Below are 22118 nucleotides of genomic sequence, written 5' to 3'. Positions count from 1 at the left end.
TTTTGCCATCTAAAGTTTCTTCTTGTAAATCAGCTTCAATTAAATAATTATAAGTAATGATTCCAAATCAAAAGAACTGGCATCCTGCGAGCTACACCATTTACAATTCTACTCCGTTAATTTGTGGATCTGGCCTCCATCCAGCAATGTTATTTAATTGCCTTTTGATTCACAAGTGATGACGCTCATAACACTATTATCATACAGAACCCCTTCAGTGAGAAGGGGCAGTTGTTGCCAAGCTCTCTCGTCTCCTAGATGATTTTCCTGAGTAATTCGACGTTGTCAACATGTTTCTCATGTTGCCTTGAACTGCAAGTGAGAGCGTAAAATGCTGACAGTACTTCTCTGAATTAACGAAATGACCTCCAACAAAGGAATAATTTTCTGACATTTAACTTAAGAACTTTCAACTCTGGAATACGCAGTTCAGTAGACAAATACCAGTATAAAGTTCCGCATGCGTGAAAGCAGTACAGTTTTCGAAAAATGTCATCCAATTTTGTAAAGACCGTAACCTCGCATTTTAGGTTAAAATTTATATGCGAGCTGTTTTTAATCTGACAAAAAATGTTTGTAAACCACCATAATTTACCATTCCGGTGCACCAAATAATAATAATAATGTCGTGTGACTAGGGCCTCCCGTCGGGTAGACCGCTCGCCTGGTGCAGGTCTTTCGAGTTGACGCCACTTCGGCGGCTTGCGCGTCGATGAGGATAAAATGATGATGATAAGGACAACACAACACCCAGTCCCTGAGCGGAGAAAATCTACGACCCAGCCGGGAATCGAACCCGGGCGCTTAGGATTAACAGTCTGTCGCGCTGACCACTTTCTTTTTTTAATCTCATTTTGTTCGTTTTATCTGCTCTGGGCGGACGTCGAAAGACACCCGTTTCAGTTCGTTGTTGATACATTAACTCAGTTTTTTTATTACAGAAGGCAGCTGGCCCTCTGACCGAACACGCTGAGCTACCGTGCCGGCTGCTTACCTTCGGCGATCGGACGAGAACCGGTGTATTCAACACGGTATGGCCGTTGGCATCCACTCAACTACCGGGGGCGGACACCAAATAATGATTTCGTATCAATAAACGCGAAAAGCGTGTGGGTGATAATCTACATTCATTTGAAGTATGCAAAAGCTAGTTTTACTTTACACAAAAAATAAAAACAAATGTTGCCAACTGCTGTGCTGATAGGCATTTCTCCACCCTTGGCGTATATACGTCTCTGGGAACGTAACGTAACTGCTAAAGAACGTCACACGCTGCAGCAAACTTTTCTTCTTCTCTTAAAGTCACGGTCTTCCGATTTCAATGCGGTCTGTGCCAGTGTCTGAGACTGTACCACATACATTCAACAGTCTCAGTTGTTAGTTGAATGTATTCAAATCCTTATTTTAATACAGTTTTTGTCTTCTACCTTTCCCCGGACTACCACGGAAATTGTTACATGATGTCTTAACACAGGTCTTATCTTCCTGGCTCTTCATAGTCAATGTCTGCCAGATTTATCTATTGTTCCCGATTCTGCGGAGAACTTCCTCACTCCTTGTCTTACCAGTCCAATTAACTCTCAACATTCTTCTTAGCATCACATCTCGAACGCTTCGATTCTCCTCTGTTCCGGTTCTTCCAATGTGCATGTCTCACTTCCATACAGTACTTTCTCCGAAATTTCTTCCTCGGACTGAGGCCGATGTGTGATACCGGTAGCTTTTGTCGGCAGGAACGTCCTCAATGACTGTGTTAACCTGTTGTTACATCTACATTGCTTCGTCCGTCATGGATTATTTTGCTTCCAAGGTACCAGAATTCCTACAAATCGTCTACTTTGCGGTCCCCAGTTACAATGTTAATCGCTAATCTCATTTCTCCTAATTCTCACCACTTTCGGATTATTCTCAATCTATTCAACAGGTTCTGTAATACTCGCTCAGTTTCACTGAAGAAAGTGATGTCACCATAGAATCTTATCCTTTCACCCCAAATTTTTATCCAACTTTGTTTTGTCCCTTCATTGCCTCTTCGATAAAAACAGGGTGAATCGCCTTAAATCTGTATCGCAAATATTGCGGAAAATGAAAGTGCTTTGATGTGTGGTTTTCACAGAATGAATTGTTAGTCAGGGGCTCGTACTGTTAGCCAGTTAACAGATTCTAATATTACTTAGATAGTGTATTTTTGTGCAAACTTACACTTTTTAAAACGGAACAATGCCTGTTGATATTAACAAACTAAAAGTATATCACATTACACTGTCAGTGTTGGTTGTTGCAGAATTCTAGTGCGAGTCGCTTAGGAGATATCGTATTTTAAAAAGTTTCGCTATCAACACTTGTTTGTGCCATTCACCCCGCATAGTTGTTAGGTACGATGTTGTGTTTCCTTACAGTGCGTGTGTATGTTCCTTCAGTGCATTGCCGCTCGCTAGTTAGTATATTACAGTCCAAGCAGTGGGTTGTGCGTGGACGATGGGATTTACCAGTTCATAAAAAGGCAAAATGCTCAAGGTATATGGAGAACGTAAGAAGGATGCAGTTCGTTGTTGTTCGGTGCGTGCTGCAAGATATCCCAGTAGACGTCAACAAGCTCTGCATTTCTTTATGAGCTTGAAAGTTCCTGGCAGATTAAAACTGTGTGCCGGACCGAGACTCGAACCTTTGCCTTTCACTGGTAGATGACGTACACCAGGCATTCGCCATACTCACACCCTGTCATCGGATTGCCACATTGTGAACCGTGATTCGTCAGTCCACACAACGATTTTCCATTGTTCAATCGTCCAATGTTTACGCTCCTTACACCATTCGAGGCGTCGTTTGGCATTTACCGGCGTGATGTGTGGCTTATGAGCAACCGCTTGTGACAATGAAATCCAAGTTTTCTCACCGCCAGCCTAACTGTCATCGTACTTGTAACGGATCCTGATGCAGTTCGTAATTCCTGTGTGATAGCCTGGATAGATTGCCTATTGCACATTACGATCCTCTTCAACTGTCGGCGGTCTCTGTTAGTCGACAGACGAGGACGGCCTGTACGTTTCTGCGCTGTACGTGTCCCTTCACGTTTGCACTTCACTATGACATCCGAAACAGTGGACCTAGGGTGTTTAGAAGTGTGAAAATCTAGCGTAAAGAAGTAAGACACCTGACCACGTTCGAAGTCCTTAAGTTCCGCGGAGCGTCCCATTCTGGTGTTTCACGATGTCTAATGACTACTGAGGTCGCTGATATGGAGTACCTGGCAGTAGATGGCAACACAATGCACCTAATATGAGAAACGTATGTTTTTTGGAATTTCCGGATACTTTTGATCACATAGCGTATGTTGAATAGTAGAGAAGGATGACTACTTTTCTGTCTTATAATCTTGTAATACGAGATCCTTTCCTTGTGTCTCCCATTTTAATCTGTTGTTCTAGACGTTGGATATTAGACATCTTTCTCTTCAGCGTCAACAGAAGTGCAGAAACCAGTAAGTATAAATTGTTGCCACAAGGAAATAAATCCTTAATGAAAATTCTGATAACATTGCGGACTCAGAGAGTGAGGCACGGGGAGATATTACACGCCTGGGTTGGCGGCTATGCAGAGCCTCGCTGCCCGCCTGCTTTAAATATTTAAAGCGGCTGCTATTGCCGCCGCCGCTGCTGCTGTGGCCGCAATATGAGCGGCCGCTGTGTATTTTCTCTGCTGGCGCCTTTTGTCGCGGTTTCCGCCTCGTGTAAGTAATTCTGGCGACGGGATTAGAAAAGCTCGCGGCGTGAAGGAGGGGCGGTAAGGGGCGGGGGAAGAGAGGCCTGCGGCCGAATTAAAGAAAGGGACGGAGGCACGGGCTGGAGACGAGGGTTTTGTGGCACGCTGAGTTACGGCTCCCGGCTCACCATTGTGCGCGACACCCAGGCCCGCACCTGCGGCTGCAGTTTGCCGGTGGCGACCCTGCCAGGATGGCGTGTCCTCCGGTTATGTCAGCCGACTGTTACCCGTGCTTAACTCCTGGGCGCACAAATTCTGAATTTGCGCAAAACCGCTTATCAAGAGGGAATGACAAGAGCGAACTGACAATTGTCCCTTATATTTTATTTTACCAATTCTGTGTTTGAAGATAGATACATTGCTAACGAAAGTTGGTGTTACTAGAAAATAGAATGACCTGTAGGCAACCTCCAGTACAGTGCACCCCAGACAACGTTCTTCAGGAACAGAACGGCAAAAAGTCTACACAAGTGAGAACAGCGATCTCTCATGGTGTTTACCAACAGCAGCAAAACCAAAATAAAAATAATACAAGTGGCACCTTCAAGATTTTAAACATGGCTGAAACAGCAACTGTTGACATTTTTCACGGTAAATGATGACAGCCAAAACTGTTGCTGTATAAAGATTTATTAAAAATTCTTGACCACGGTTTCGGTATATCTAAATATACCTTCATCAGAAGTAAAATACCTAAAATTACATCCTGCAATGGAGATCAATAAAACAATTGTGCCAAAGGCGTCGTCAGTAGTTGAAACATCATCCCCATTTATACGTATAAATGGAGATGATGTTTTAAATACTGACGACGTCTTTGGCACAATTGTTTTATTGATCTCCATTGCAGGATGTAATTTTAGGTATTTTACTTCTGATGAAGGTATATTTAGATATACCGAAACCGTGGTCAAGAATTTTTAATAAATCTTTATACAGCAACAGTTTTGGCTGTCATCATTTACCGTGAAGAAAAGTGGCACTTCAAAATTCCAGTTGCCAACTAAATTTTGGGCCTAAAGTGAATATCTTGCAAATCAGTGTCAGGACTTTCCAAAGACAAATGCGATTACGTCAGTAGACCGGGTGTTGATAATACCGTTGGTGTTTTAGCACTTTAAGATACTCGACGTCACCAGGAAATCCTGTACCAAGAATTAGTACTAAGTGATACAAACAGATAACGCACATATCTCCTGCCACCTACGGATCAACTACATAAATCAGAAATGATATCAATCACTATAGAATAATTACTGAACTAGTCTCCCTAAAGATGAACAAAGAGTCAAAATACGGCTCCACAAAACAGAAAAGAAGAATTTCTTTCGTACAAACATATTCAAATTGTGTCCTGAAAACTTCACAGAAGAATGTTTTGTTGGATCAGGTGGTGTTAATCACTTACTATAACAGTTTGATGGTTGCAAATATTATGCTTTTTTCGTGACGTTCGACGCCCTATACAGTTCCATTGTTAAGTAGTCAAATTGAATATAGATTCGACAATATCAATAAGTGGAACAGAAAGAAAATTAAATAAAGTAGATTCTGAGCTTTGTTGCTGTGGCGAAAAAGCACAATATCCTTGCTCTTCGGATCTTCAAGTTCAGTTCCACGTGTCGGATTGTTTATATGCCTATAAAACACGTATAAAAAGCTTTATGGTATTTCTGAAGGTGGGGTGTCTTTACCAGCTAACCAAAAATACTCAGAATACGCTAAGCGTTATACGGGCTTAAATGGACGTCCCAAAACCACTTGACGTGAGCTGCAGAAGATGCTGCAGCATCCAAATGCTCACTCCATAGATATTTATACTCTATGGTCCATCGTCTCAAAGGGAATGTATGTTATGCTCTTCAGTTTTGCTCCAATACGTAAGCGGCCTTATGTAGTAGCTGGTGATACCAGACTCTACGGTGGTGCGCCTACTTTGACCGCAATTACACTTGAGATGACAAAAATCAGCGTATGGAGGAAGGTGGACGGTGGCTTAACTCACTTGTTGGCGCAGCCTTCGTTGAGGAAGTAGAGGTCCTTGACGAGCAGCGAGAAGAACGGGATGACGATGCGCTGCCGCTCGTCTGTGGCGCCGGCCGACCGCCACATGGCCGCCTTCAGCGTCGACCTGTAGCTGCTGAAGTTGGACGAGGGGTCCATCTGGTGCTCCAGGATCGAGAACTTGGCCGACTGCACCTTGCTCCACTGCAACAAGCGTCGAAAGCACCCAACAGTCAGTACGCGCGCTCAGTGAAATATCCCATTACAGGAGTTGTTTTCCTCGTCTTTAGGACACACACATTCAGTTTTACGCTTACCGTGTGTACACATTATAATGATAGTATAGTGCGAATAGTATTTGCGAGGTTCATTCCGTAAGTCATGGCAACTACAGTATATCTTGCAAAGATGTAGCATCACCGCAATCGCAGTAATTACATTGGATAGCCCGAGCCAAATATTACAAAAATCAGCCGACAGATTGAGGATGGCTCGGTACCAGCTCCTGAAGCATTCAGTTTGTCTATGCTACAAGATGGATCCTCACCCACCCACCCTACTCACCAGACCCCAGTCCATGCGACTTCGACCCCATTCCAGAACTGACGAAACCACTGCGCGGAAGAGTCTTTGTAAACAGGGTGTATATCTTGACGGCATTTCGGCGACAGGTGGTACACATCAGTGCAATTCCAATGGCATTCACTGTCTTCCTCATCGTTGGCAACGCTGTGTGTTGCTCTGACGGATTATTTCGAGGCACAGTAGTTGATTTTGATTGAATTTTCTTTTTTTCCCCTTGTATTGGTGAACAATAATAAATTTCCAATGCTATGTTCCATTTCAGACTTTACTGTGACCTCCTGTACTGGACCCCTGTTTTATGTTGACATTCAGACACACTGCGGTACCGGTTTATGGCACATTGTGGAATTCTCATGTCACGTTATTGAAAGATACAGGCTACCATGGTTGCCATGACTTACGGAATGACTCTCATATACCAACCATCATCATGTTCGCTGCAAGAGAACGGACCTTATACCAAAGACCTCATGAAAGCAAGTATATTATGAATAAATGTTTCCAATAAATACGGAAAAGATTATGAACAAAGTAAAACTCTTTTTATTTGTACAGTCTACGGAAACACAAGCATAATATTAGAAACACAATTATGATGTTATTAAAAATATGTCATTTATTATGAGCACTCGCATTTTCACGCTATCGGTAAATAAAAGTGAAAATATTATTTTGATTAAAAAATTAAGATTCACGTCAACATTTGTTATTTAACATTCCAATTTGATAAGAAATAATGAATACAAAAAAATTGAAAAATCTCCTAGAGAGAATCGAACCAGCGACCTCTTGATTTCGAGATTAGCTCTTCAGCTACGTGAGACTCACTTACCTGCCGTGAAATGTTCTACACTTAACAGTACTCTGAAAACTTCACAGTAGACTTTTCCGAATGTTTTTGAGAAATGCGTCAAACTGCACTCACCGCACTTCAAGTCCTTAACTATGAAGAAAACTGAAGAGGACCACAAGCCGTAAGGACACTTTGTCAGTTTCCAGAAAGCTGGGACATGTAATTATGTGTGCATTTCATATACCCACATCTTGCAGGTAACTGTTTAAGCCAATCGGAATATTAACCACAGTCTTAAAGGACATACATTCACTTATGAAATTAGTTATAAACAATCCACTATGTTTGAGAGTAACACAGACATTCACAAGCACAATACTAGAATGAAAAAGATCTGCATTACCCTTTAATGAATCTAACAGAAAGGAGTGAAATATGCAGCTATAAAACTCTTTGTCCCAGGAGGATTGGTCAGTATACAGGGATACGACACAAACGATCATACGACGCAAAAAAGCCCATCATAGACTCTAAAATTCAAACATTAAGAACTTAAAAATTTAAAATGGTATCATAATAAACTCATTACGAGCTATAATCTTACGTTAAATGTTTAACACAGTAAGACACGCATTAAATTTAGTGTATATGTTTTGAGGCAGTGTAACACAGTGCGCACATTACCCAAAAATATTTATCGATTATTTCAGAATGAGAGCACTTACGGACTTCCAAGAACTTTACACACCCAACATAATGAAATGAAAAACAGTTCTTCGCTTATTTCGCTTTCACTGTTCAAACAGTAAAATTGCTGAATCAGGCATGATCTTTTAATTTATTACTTCTTTAATACTGACTCTACTCACAACAAATTTTTGAGACAGTGCCCATACATACCACTGAATGTATCTGCAAAATTATATTCTCGCACGACACATAGTACAGCAGATATGGCTTTATAAACATTAAGATGTCCACCCCTTGTAGCTGAGTGGTCAGCGCGACGGTCCGGGCTCAATTCGAGGGTCGGAGGTGTTCTCCACTCAGGGACTGGGTGTTGTGTTCTCCTTACCATCATCATTTCATCCCCATCGACGCGAAAGTCGCCGAAGTGGCGTCAACTCGGAAGACTTGCACCAGTCGAACTGTCTACCCAACGGGGGGCCCTAGCCACACGGCATTTCCATTTTTTCCAACATTAAGATGCGTGAAAAAAGAACGATCACATTTCAGTTGTTTATTTCAGACAAACTGTGGGTGATACGAACACATTCTGCACATTACTGGACAGGGGAAGTTTGAATTTTCGTCACATCTGTGCTGTTGTTTGTTTGTAGCTACATGGAAACTGTACCACAAGAGAAATCATTTTATGTGTTGGGATTTAGGAGAAGTCGATACATTGTTTGAAACGTCCCCTTTTGAACAAATTTACAAGACTGTCCTTAAACTGACACACAATATTTTTAGCGCAACGCAATCTGACTTTCAAAAAAATCCCTACAAAAGAATGGCCCTGACTAACATTAAACTATACCTTTCACAAATCACTTACCTCACAAAAATCTTCGCTGCTCAAGCTACTGCAATACAGCGAGCGCCACTACTGCCAACTAAATAAAAGATTCAAACTATGGAAGGCACTAACTACTGATAGGGATAGTTAGCAAATGAAAGATATTAATAGAGAACAAACAATGTATTTACCTTGATACCATCATATATATAGCAGTTCATGACAAATTACAAAACTCCGCCATCTCTCTCCCCACATCCACCACTGCTGGCGGCTCACCTCCAACTGCCCAACGCTACGCGCTGTTCACATCTAGCTGCCTAACACTACAATGGCGAGTATTACAACAATGAAAAGCAGCCACAGACTGCACACGGCAGAGCCAGTGATTTTCATACAGAGGTGGCGTTACCAATAAAAAAACCTAAACAGCCTACTTACATAGCCCCCATGCTCCCCACAAAAATTTTTACAAATTTTGTTGGGCACTGGCCAATACATATTTGTTAAAATTTTTCATAATCGTAATTACAATAACAAAGAAATCAAATGCACACACTTATTGATACAATGTTGGTCAAAAGCTAAAATTTTCTCACAGTCCATAAAAACAGTCCTGATTCATCACAGTAAAATTACAGTGTTTTTCTTTTTTTTCAAAGTCTGAACAGTGAAAGAGAATGCACACAGAAGTAGTGGATTTCCATGCAGTCTTGAAGAAGTAGTGTCCTTCCACGGAAAGACAGTGCTGACTCTTGACATGCTTACATACTATGTAAGTAGGCTGTTTAGGTTTTTTTATTGGTAACGCCACCTCTGTATGAAAATCACTGGCTGTGCTGTGTGCAGTCTGTGGCTTCTTTGCATTGTTGTAATACTCGCCATTGTAGTGTTAGGCAGCTGGCTGTGAACAGCGCGTAGCGTTGGGCAGTTGGAGGTGAGCCGCCAGCAGTGGTGGATGTGTGGAGAGAGATGGCGGAGTTTTGTAATTTGTCATGAACTGCTATATATATGATGATATCAAGGTAAATACATTGTTTGTTCTCTATTAATATCTTTCATTTGCTAACTATCCCTATCAGTAGTTAGTGCCTTCCATACTTTGAATCTTTTATTTAGCTGGCAGTAGTGGTGCTCGCTGTATTGCAGTAGCTTGAGCAGCGAAGATTTTTGTGAGGTAAGTGATTTGTGAAAGGTATAGTTTAATGTTAGTCAGGGCCATTCTTTTGTAGGGATTTTTTTGAAAGTCAGATTGCGTTGCGCTAAAAATATTGTGTGTCAGTTTAAGGACAGTCTTGTAAATTTGTTCAAAAGGGGACGTTTCATGTTAAAGTGCAATGTGCATTCCGCCATCGATTCAACAAGAAACCGCCTCTGCACAAGCAGATTTATGACTGGCATACGAAATTCTTGAAACGTGGTTGCATATGGAAAGGGAAGAGCACCGGTAGTAGAAGTCCAGGACAGCAACGTCAGCTTCCTCAAACAAAGCTATGGCGTCTTCTGAAGCGATGCCTGCATATGAAGCCTTACGAGTAGCAGCTACTGCAGTAGTTACGTTCCGGCGGAACAGAAGGAACGAATTTTGCATTCCAGTTCTCCAGGATATGGCAGAGGACACGAAGGGACGAATCAAAGTCTCATGTATCGCGTACAGTAAACACCCTAACATACGAATTTGGGGGCCACAAAATACTGGCGTCATCGTCGAACATGAAAGAGAATCAGCGATATTGAATGTGTTTTTTGCCGTTTTTGTTCACAAAGTTTATGGGCCATTCTTTTGTTGCGAAGGAAACTGTGACAGGAATGTAGTACCTGGGCATACTGCAAAATTGATTTTTCCCTCAACTTCACCAAAATTCCAATGATTTTCATTTTTATGCATGGCGGCGCCCGCGTCCTTTCACCTTGAGGGGCGACGTTATCTTAACAACAGCATCCCACAACGCTGGACTGGAAGAGGCGGACAACAAGACCTTATTCACTGCTTTCGGCCTCCCAGGTCACCGAACCGCGTGCCTAGTGATTTTTTTTTCTGGGTGGTACATAAAAGACAGTCTTTCTTTCACCTGTGGAAACTACTGTTCAAGAGCTGAGTGTAATCGAAGCTGTCGAGTCAATAAACAGGGACCCAGTCATTCGTGTGTGGAACGAAATGGACTATCGTTACGATGTTTCTCGAGTAACGCATGGTGCTCATGTTGAGTGTGTGATATACACTCCTGGAAATGGAAAAAAGAACACATTGACACCGGTGTGTCAGACCCACCATACTTGCTCCGGACACTGCGAGAGGGCTGTACAAGCAATGATCACACGCACGGCACAGCGGACACACCAGGAACCGCGGTGTTTGCCGTCGAATGGCGCTAGCTGCGCAGCATTTGTGCACCGCCGCCGTCAGTGTCAGCCAGTTTGCCGTGGCATACGGAGCTCCATCGCAGTCTTTAACACTGGTAGCATGCCGCGACAGCGTGGACGTGAACCGTATGTGCAGTTGACGGACTTTGAGCGAGGGCGTATAGTGGGCATGCGGGAGGCCGGGTGGACGTACCGCCGAATTGCTCAACACGTGGGGCGTGAGGTCTCCACAGTACATCGATGTTGTCGCCAGTGGTCGGCGGAAGGTGCACGTGCCCGTCGACCTGGGACCGGACCGCAGCGACGCACGGATGCACGCCAAGACCGTAGGATCCTACACAGTGCCGTAGGGGACCGCACCGCCACTTCCCAGCAAATTAGGGACACTGTTGCTCCTGGGGAATCGGCGAGGACCATTCGCAACCGTCTCCATGAAGCTGGGCTACGGTCCCGCACACCGTTAGGCCGTCTTCCGCTCACGCCCCAACATCGTGCAGCCCGCCTCCAGTGGTGTCGCGACAGGCGTGAATGGAGGGACGAATGGAGACGTGTCGTCTTCAGCGATGAGAGTCGCTTCTGCCTTGGTGCCAATGATGGTCGTATGCGTGTTTGGCGCCGTGCAGGTGAGCGCCACAATCAGGACTGCATACGACCGAGGCACACAGGGCCAACACCCGGCATCATGGTGTGGGGAGCGATCTCCTACACTGGCCGTACACCACTGGTGATCGTCGAGGGGACACTGAATAGTGCACGGTACATCCAAACCGTCATCGAACCCATCGTTCTACCATTCCTAGACCGGCAAGGGAACTTGCTGTTCCAACAGGACAATGCACGTCCGCATGTATCCCGTGCCACCCAACGTGCTCTAGAAGGTGTAAGTCAACTACCCTGGCCAGCAAGATCTCCGGATCTGTCCCCCATTGAGCATGTTTGGGACTGGATGAAGCGTCGTCTCACGCGGTCTGCACGTCCAGCACGAACGCTGGTCCAACTGAGGCGCCAGGTGGAAATGGCATGGCAAGCCGTTCCACAGGACTACATCCAGCATCTCTACGATCGTCTCCATGGGAGAATAGCAGCCTGCATTGCTGCGAAAGGTGGATATACACTGTACTAGTGCCGACATTGTGCATGCTCTGTTGCCTGTGTCTATGTGCCTGTGGTTCTGTCAGTGTGATCATGTGATGTATCTGACCCCAGGAATGTGTCAATAAAGTTTCCCCTTCCTGGGACAATGAATTCACGGTGTTCTTATTTCAATTTCCAGGAGTGTATGTCTATGCGAACGTAAAACCTGGAACCTTCCTCTGTCCAGTGACTTGCGCAACGTGTTTCTATCTTTCATACGCTGATAGAGTAAAAAGAAACAAAAAAAAAAGAAACATCAAGAAAGAGTTGCGCAACATAAAAGAAAAATCAACAACTGAAAGGTGATCACTGTTCAGGTTTGAAGGCAGCCGCATAAGAGTGACGCAAGTAGCGCGACTATAGGGATGCAAATCAGGTTTGATTTAAATACACTTTGAGGATTTAGGTCAGGTTTGCTTTAAATACACGCTGTAACGGTCGTGGAAGGTAGTTGCTTTTGAGACTGGAGGTAGTGAATTGGTGTTAGTCAAGAATGGCTTTAGGTCGAGGAAGAAGCCATTATCAAAGCCTCACCAAGTTTTACGGAGGTCGTGTAATACGGCTACGAGAAGCTGGATGTTGCTTCTGCGATATGGCAGAAAGACTTGGTACGAATGCAGACACTGTACATGATTAATGGCAGAATGTACGGTCGCAAAAAGACCGGGCTTCGGACGGCCACGTGACACTACTGAGACGGAAGACCACCGTTTTCGGCGTATTGCTCTGTAGCATTGTAATGGCTCTGCAACTGCAATTCGAGTAGCCGTTGGCACTACAGTGACACAACGAGCTGTTACAAATCCATTACTTCAAGGACAGCTCCGAGCCAGATGCTCTGTGAAGCGTATTCCACCGATCCCAAACCACCCCCATTTCCGACTTCAGTGGTGCCAAGCAACAGCTTGAGGGCAGGGTGGAGGTATGTTGCTTTCTGATGGAAGCTGGTTCTGCGTCTGTGACAGCAACGGCTGCATGTTGGTTACAACGAGGCCAGTTGAGGACATGCAGCCAACCTTTGTATGTGCTAGACGCACTGGACTTATGGCCTGGGACGCGATTGCCGGCCGGAGTGGCCGAGCGGTTTTGGGCGCTTCAGTCTGGACCCGCCCGACCGCTACGGTCGCAGGTTCGAATCCTGCCTCGGGCATGGATGTGAGTGATGGCCTTAGGTTAGTTAGGTTTAAGTAGTTCTAAGTTCTAGGGGACTGATGACCTCAGCTGTTAAGTCCCATAGTGCTCAGAGCCATTTGAACCATTTGGGACGCGATTACATGTGAGCGCTCTCGTTGTGTACCCCAAGCGCTCTGATTGCAAATTTGTGCGTCGATCAGGCTATTCGACCTGCTGTGCTGCCACTCATTAACAGCATTCCAGGGATTGTTAAAATAAGATAACGCTCGCCCACATACCTCTGTTGTAAACCAACATACCCTACAAAGTGTCACATGTTGCCCTGGCGTGCTCGATGACCAGATCTGTCTCCCGTCGAACACATATGAGACATCATCGGACGACAAAATCAGCATTACCGTCTTGACCGGCATGGAATTCTGTCCCATAAGCGGACATCCGGCACCTGTACATCACAATAAATGCACGCTTGCATGCTCGCATTTCACATTCTGGTGGTCACACCTGTTATTAGTGTACCAGCATTTCACATTTCCAATGGCATACCTCGCGCTTGCATTAACCTGTCATCTTGCAATGTTAACACGTAATTAAATATGTTAGGTAGACAAATGTACTCCTGCAGTTTCATTACCTTACATTACTTATGTTTTGGTATAGCGACTTTTTTCCCTCAGTGTTGTCTATCTGTAATGAACAACTGAAATCTGTTCTTTCTCTTTGATTCACCCTGTACTTGGGAGTTCGAGTTTTCAAAGAATCGGGGACTGGCAAGTTACCGGATAACACCAAACGTCATCGATTTTCTGTTTAACAAATAAACTCTTTTAAGCAAGAGTTCATCTTACGAACTCGGGGCGCACGGGAGGCAATTTGTGGGGACCGCAATGTCGCTGACACTGCTCTCACTTGATGAGGAGCGCCTCAGTCCTCTGGGACCTGGCGCGCAGCGTGACGCCAGCAGTGCGACAGCATTCCTCTCTCCAGGTTTGGTACAACCACTGACGTGTTTCGCGCCAGCTACAGCTGAGAGCTAGGTGAGCGCAACGCTGCTTCATGCTTAAGACCGCACGTGACCTGCATTCCGGACCGGCAGCCACACACACACCCTGACGTATGGTCCTCTAAAGCAACTCGGTCCAACGTCTGAACGTCCCCCCCCCCCCCTCCCCAAACAGGCCAAACCCACCTTCCTTCCTCCGTTCTCCTGCAAGCGGTCCACCATCGCATTTAAAATAATTTCGTAACGGCAAAAATCGACATACAGTTTGAGCTCTTATCTACATTGGATCGTGTTCGCAGAAATGATTTCTGTATATGTTGTCACAGTTACCTGTCATTACGCAGACATTTTAAAGGAAATAAATCCGTCTCCTTTACCGAAGCCGTTAAGCAAGTCTTTGCCGTGGTAATCTAACTGAAAGCATCCGGTTCGACTCCTGGTGGCGGGAGAAATTCGCCCCGCCAGTATTTGAATGGTAAACTCCACGCTCACCGGACAGCCCCCACGGTCCTTTCACAGAGTCTCATGGAATGGGGTCACGTGACGCTGATGATTGTGACCCGCCCTTCAAAGCTCGGCGGCCCATTTGCTGCAATTCGAGTTGAGGAGGCTGTCCGCCGGCACAACGTTCCACCGTATCCTTTCTCTCATCGTCACACAACACAGACATGACAGCACTATACACCCATCCGTTATAATCATTCTCTTCATGTAGAACACTACAGGCGTAAATCAGTTAGTGTCGTGGTTCCACGTCCATTGTTGCTTAATTAACATATACTTACTTTATTCATTTTCGAACGACTGGGCAGTTTCGTCGGTGAGAATGGCCAATTGAGCGAAATGTAATAATGTAAATACATCTACATCTACATTTATACTCCGCAAGCCACCCAATGGTGTGTGGCGGACGGCACTTTACGTGCCACTGTCATTACCTCCATTTCCTCTTTCACTCGCGGCAAGAACGACTGCTGGAAAGCCTCCGTGCGCGCTCGAATCTCTCTGATTTCACATTCGTGATCTCCTCGGGGGGGTATAAGTAGGGGGAAGCAATATATTCGATACCTCATCCAGAAATGCACCCTCTCGAAACCTGGATAGCAAAAAATTGTTCAAATGGCTCTGAGCACTATGGGACTTAACATCTGTGGTCATCAGTCCCCTAGAACTTAGAACTACTTAAACCCAACTAACCTAAGGACATCACACACATCCATGCCCGAGGCAGGATTCGAACCTGCGACCGTAGCAGTCGCGCGGTTCCGGACTGAGCGCCTAGAACCGCTAGACCACCGCGGCCGGCTCTGGACAGAAGCAACACCGCGATGCACAGCGCCTCTCTTGCAGAGTCTGCCACTTGAGTTTGCTAAACATCTCCGTAACGCTATCACGCTTACCAACTAACCCTGTGACGAAATGCGCCGCTCTTCTTTGGATCTTCTCTATCTCCTCTGTCAACCCGACCTGGTACGGATCCCACACTGATGAACAATACTCAAGTATAGGCCGAGCGAGTGTTTTGTAAGCCACCTCCTTTGTTAATGGACTACATTTTCTAAGAACTCTCCCAATTAATCTCAAGCTGGTACCCGCCTTAACAACAATTAATTTTATATGATCATTCCACTTCAAATCGTTCCGCACGCACACTCCCAGATATTTTACAGAAGTAACTGCTACCAGTGTTTGTTCTGCTATCATATAATCATACAATAAAGGATCATTCTTTCTATGTATTCGCAATACATTACATTTGTCTATGTTAAGGGTCAGTTGCTACTCCCTGCACCAAGTGCCTATCAGCTGCAGATCTTCCTGCATTTCGCTGCAATCTTCTAATGCTGCAAGTTCTCTGTATACTACAGCATCACTCATGAAAATCCGCATGGAACTTCCGACACTATTTACTAGGTCATTTATATATATATATTGTGAAAAGCAATGGTCCCATAACACTCCCCTGTGGTACGCCAGAGGTCACTTTAACGTCTGTAGACGTCTCTCCATTGAGAAAAACATGCTGTGTTCCGTTTGCTAAAATCTCTTCAATCCAGCCACACAGCTGGTTTGATATTCCGTAGGCTCTTACTTTGCTTATCAGGCGACAGTGCGGAACTGTATCGAACGCCTTCCGGAAGTCAAGGAAAATGGCATCTACCTGGGAGCCTGTATCTAATATTTTCTGGGTCTAACGAACAAATAAAGCGAGTTGGGTTCACACGATCGCTGTTTCCGGAATCCGTGTTGAAATACGAGGGACGTTCAATAAAAAATGCAAGCCTTTTCTGGAGGTTGGTTTCCCTCAGGATTCTCATATTATTCCCCACTCTTTTGGCTACAAGATCCTATTTTGAACGTAGTCTCCGTTCAGTGCGTCGGCCTTACGCTAGGCTACTTGGGGGACCACACGGTACCACTCTACTGGTCGACGTCAGAGTCAGCGTCGTGCTGCATCAACAACCCCCCCCCCCCCCCCCATCACCCCCGTACTGCTTCTCGCGGAATGCATTCTTCATTGGGTCAAACAGACGCTCTTTACGGTCTTCCTTACGCGGCGAGGAACCCAGCGGCAATACACCGTTGAGTACACCAACTGGTGGGTTAGAGTGTCAGCACTACCAAGAGAGAAATCTAATTGAGCAGCGAGGTGTTTGTGATCCGTCGATCACCTCGAATAAAAGTGTCCTCACATCTGTACACTACAGAAGCCACAGCTGTGTGCAGCCGGCCGGGACGCGGAACATCGGACATGTTTGCCCAACGACTCGCCGTGCTTTTGTTCACTGCCAGGTCTCCGCAGACATCCTGCAAGCGGCTATGAATGTCTGCGATGCTATGGTTTTCCGCCAAAAGGAGCTGGTGACAGCTCTCTACTTGGAACGCACCACCATTTTTAGTCTTCAATCTTCTGACTAGTTTGATGCGGCCTGCCACGAATTCCCCTTCTGTCCTAACCTCTTCATCCGAGTAGCATTTGCAATCAACATAGAAAGTGTATCCCAATCTCTGTCTTCCTCCACAGTTTTTACCCTCTGCCGGCCGCTGTGGCCGAGCGGCTCTTGCCGCTTCCGCCCGGAACCACGCTGCTGCGACCGTCGCAGGTTCGAATCCTACCTCGGGCATGCATCTGTGTGATGTCCTTAGGTTAGTTAGGTTTAAGTAGTTCTGAGTCTAGGGGACTGATGACCTCAGATCTTAAGTCCCATAGTGCTTAGAGCCATTTGAATCATTCTTACCCTCTACGGCTCCCTCTAGTACCATGGAAGTTATTCGATGATGTCGTATCATATGTCATACCCTCATATCCGTTTTTCTTGTCTGTGTTCCCCATATATATACCTTACCTCGCCTATTCTCCGGAGAACCGCCCCATTCCTTACCTTGCCAGTCCACCCGATTTTCACCATCCATCTGCACCACCACATCTCAAATCCTTCAATTCTCCTCTTTTCCGGTTTTCCCACAGTCTGTGTCTCCCTACCAGACAACGCTGTGCTCCAAAAGTACATTCTCATAAATTTCTTCTTCAGATTAAGGGCTATGTTTGAAGGTAATAGACTTCTCTTGGCAAGGAATGTCCTTTTTTGCCAGTGCAAGTCTGCTTTTTACGTCCTCCTTGCTCCGACCGTCATGCGTTATTTTACTGTCTAGGTAGCTGACTCCCGTAACTTCATCTACTTCGTGATTACCAATTCTGTTGTTAATTTTCTCGCTTTTCTCATTTCTGCTAGTTCTCATTACTTTCGCCTTTCTTTGATTTACTCTGTCCATATTCTGCTCTCATTACACTGTTCATTCCACTCCGCAGATTCTCCAATTATTCTTCGCCTCGTTGAGGACAGTAATGTCATTAACGTATCTTATCACTGGTATTGTTTCACTTTGAATTTTAATTTCACCCTTGAAGCTATCTTTCATTTCCGTAATTGTTTCTTCGTTATATAGACTGAACAATAAGAGCGAAAGACTACATCCGTGTCTTACACCCGTTTTAATCGGATTTTCTTTTCCATTCTTCTGTATACTGTTCTTGTCAGCAACCTGCATGCATGAGCTGTTAACCTGATTGTGCGATAAATCTCGCAGATATCGGCTCTTTCAATCTTCGCAAATGTGTGGCTGAACATGTTTGTCCGAAAATCTGATAATATATCGCCGGATTCATCATGAACAGACGTTTTATTGCCACTTCCCCTCAATGACTAGAAATTCTGATGGAATGTTATCAATCCCTTCTGTCTTATTCGACCTTAAGTGTTCCGAAGCTCTTTTAAATTATGATTCTAATACTGAATCCCCTATCTCTGCCATATCAACTCCTTTTTTTTTGCTATCACGTCATCAGACAAGTCTTTCCCCTCATGGCTTCGGTGTAGTCTTTCCACCTACCCTCTCTCTCCACTATATTTAACAGTGGAATTCCCATTGGACTCTTACTGCAGTATTACGACTCTTGCTTTTAATTTCATCGAAGGTTGTTTTGACTCTTCTACAGTCCGAATCACTACTTCCGACAGTCATTTCTTTCTCGATATTTTCATATTTTCCATGTAGGCATTTCTCCTTACCTTTCCTGCACTTCCTATTCATTTCATAGCTAAGTGACTGGTATTTCTGTGTTCCTGATTTTCCTTGCACATTCTTTCGTCGATCAGCTGAAGTATTTCACCTGTTACCCATGGTTTCTTCGCAATTACCTCCTTTGAACCTATGTTTTTCTTTCCAACTTGTATGACTGCTCGATGTCCATTCTTCTTCAACTGAACTTTCTACTGAACTATTTCTAATAGATCTATATCCTAAGGAACTTCGAGCGTATCTCTTCATTCTTTAGTAGTTCCGTATTCCACTTCTTTGCGCACTGACTCTCCCTGACCAGTCTCTTAATCTTCTGTCTATTCTTCATCACTATTACATTGTTATCTAAGTCCATACCTGCTGCTGGGTACGCCGTACAATGCAGTGTGTGTTTTCGGAATCTCTGCCTGCTCATAATGTAATCTAACTGAAATCTTCCTGTATCTCCCGGCCTTTTCCAAGAATACCTCCCTCTCTTACGATTCTTGAACAGAGTATTCGCAATTACTGGCTCTCATTCCTAGTCCAAGCCCATATTCTCCCGTAACCCTTTCTTCTGCTTCTCGCCCTACAACCGCATTCCAACCCCACATAACTATTACATTTTCATCTCCCGTTACGTATTGAATTAGCCGTTCAATATCCCCATATATTTTCTCTAGCTCTTCATCTTACGCTTACGACGTCGGCATGTGTACTTGAACCATCGTTGCTGGTGTTGCTTTGCTATCGATTTTCATGAGAATAACCCTATCACTGAACCATTCACAGCAGCCCCCTCTTTGCCCTACCTTCCCATTCACGATGATTGCTTCTCCCGTTATAACATTTTCGGCTGCTATTGCTATTACCCTATTCTCGTCTAACCAGAAATTCTTGTCTTATATCCATTTCACTTCAATGATCCTCAGGATATCTAGATTGAGCGTTAGCATTTCCCTTTTCAGATTATCTAGCTTCCCTACCACGTTCAAACTTCTGACCTTACACGCTCCGATTCGCAGAACGCTATCATTCCGTTGGCTATTCAGTCTTTTTCTCATGGTCACCTACCTCTTGGTAGTCGTCTCCCGGGGATTACTCCGGAATTTTTTGCCAGTGCAGAGTTCATAATGACACTTTTTTCAATTACAGGCACCTCAGTTACAGACTCCATTTTGCGGGCTATGTTTAGCGGCTTCGTTTATCGGCACTTCATGAAACTATAATGGATGAAGCGGGAATATTCTACGATGTCTCACACGAAATTCAGATTTTTTCAGGCGAAATTGGCCGAGAAAAAAATGTGTTGTACCACTTATTGAACGCTCCTCGGACTTGTTAATTAACAGCCGAAGTGAAACCATGCCACTGTTCTTAAACATCATTAGAGTGACCTACACTCAACAGGCAAAACACAACTTTCACATAACGCGAGGAACGCGGCCATTGTGAGCCTAGGAAGAAATCTTTTCCTGTTAGGCGGCTGAACTTACCCATCATCTAACAAAACCTTACAACTTACTCGTTTTCTCTACGTCTCCTGTGTAAGTCACTTCATGTGTCGACAACTACTCCAACCTATTTCCATTTGGACGTGCTTTCTGTACTCGTGCCTTATTCTACTTCTATAATTTTTACCTCCCAACTTCCCTTCATAAGTAATGAACTCCTTCTTGATACCTCAGTATGTGTTCTACCAATCTCTCCCATCTTTTAGAAACAATCTACCACAAATCTACCACAATGCTTTCTCCCCCACATCCCGATTCAATAGAATATCTCTTATTTAGCTACCTCACCTATCCTTCAACATTCTTGCGTACTACAACAATTCAAAAGCTTACAGTCTTTTCTCGACTGTGGTGTTGATCGTCCATGTTTTACTTCCATACCCACAGTATGTAAAATATTAAATGACACAGTTTCGCGAACGAGAACATCAGCTAAATAAAAACGTTTCATCTTATTGAATGAAGTGGTCCGAACAAAGTATCGTATTCAGAGTGTTGGGGTAACTGGTATGCACAGAGGGGATTCATACTTTTTACAGCTATATGGCAGGAGCACAGAGAAAACTGACCCCTGTGAGGCAGAAATGCGTCTCGTTTGTAATCTGGTCACGACAAATGGTAACATTTCGCCTTTTAGCCTACTCGTGCCATTGTGTACTTATTTATTTAAAACGCCAATCGCGGTGCGACTCTACAAATGTGATTGGAATTTAACTGCTGCATGCATTTACCGCTGTGTTATTTCTTCCGATTTTACACATTAGCGTGGCCGGTGAATAGCCAAATACTCGCGACCGGCACTCTGGTGTGCGTGAAATAAAACTAAAAGGGAAACTAAATACAAAAGAGTCGCCCTGTAAACGCGTACAAAAATAATACAGCGCGGAGGGCACAAATCCTGACCGCAGATGATGTTTTCGGTAAATAAACGCGATCCAGCGCATTAGGTGTAAAAAGCGGCGCGTGCGTTCAGTCGCGACGACATCAGAAAGAACCTCCGCGCCGCAGCTGTGGCAGCCCACGGGAAAACCGCGACCGCTACGGCGTTGGACATTCTACAGCCGCGAACAGTTCGTGCCGGACTGCAGTAGTAACTGCGTCGGTCCGATTTCTGGGGCCCGTGGCGCGAAAAAGTTACGTGGCAACTGTCTGTGTTCCCCGCTAATTCCCCATTCCACAGATTCAGTCTACTACTTTGTGACGGAATTTTCATGAGGCGTTTGTTCGTACTGCATTTCTTTCTTCCACTTCCCTTCATTAATCTGTGTTACCTGGAGTAAGGAAATTGTATGTATGTAAATGTTGTTGTTGTTGTGGTCTTCAGTCCTGAGACTGCTACTCTATCCTGTGCAAACGTCTTCATCTCCCAGTACCTACTGCAGCCTACATCCTTCTGAATCTGCTTAGTGTATTCATCTCTTGGTCTCCCTCTACGATTTTTACCCTCCACGCTGCCCTCCAATGCTAAATTTGTGATCCCTTGATGCCTCAAAACATGTCCCACCAACCGATGCCTTCTTCTTCAAGTTGTTCCACAAACTCCTCTTGTCCCCAATTCTGTTCAATACCTCCTCATTAGTTATGTGATCTACCCATCTAATCTTCAGCATTCTTCTGTAGTACCACATTTCGAAAGCTTCTATTCTCTTCTTGTCTAAACTATTTATCGTCCATGTTTCACTTCCATACATGGCTACACTCCATACAAATACTTTCAGAAACGACTTCCTGACACTTGAGTCAATA

General features: G+C 44.5%; 1 protein-coding gene across 1 annotated transcript in view; it reads right to left on the bottom strand.

Moving 5' to 3' along the window:
• Positions 1-22118, bottom strand: part of LOC126240234 (ras-GEF domain-containing family member 1B-like) — a 298263-nt gene that overhangs the window by 34218 nt on the left and 241927 nt on the right. Inside the window, exon 6 of the mRNA XM_049947910.1 lies at positions 5768-5970. Coding sequence (XP_049803867.1) covers positions 5768-5970 — 203 coding nt within the window. The remainder of the gene's footprint in view (positions 1-5767; positions 5971-22118) is intronic.

The sequence above is a fragment of the Schistocerca nitens genome, chromosome 1 (genome assembly GCF_023898315.1).
Source record: "Schistocerca nitens isolate TAMUIC-IGC-003100 chromosome 1, iqSchNite1.1, whole genome shotgun sequence".
In the NCBI taxonomy this organism is placed as follows: Eukaryota; Metazoa; Arthropoda; class Insecta; order Orthoptera; family Acrididae; genus Schistocerca; species Schistocerca nitens.
The sequence above is the reverse complement of the archived record's forward strand: the minus strand, read 5'-3'. Positions and strand labels throughout refer to the sequence as shown.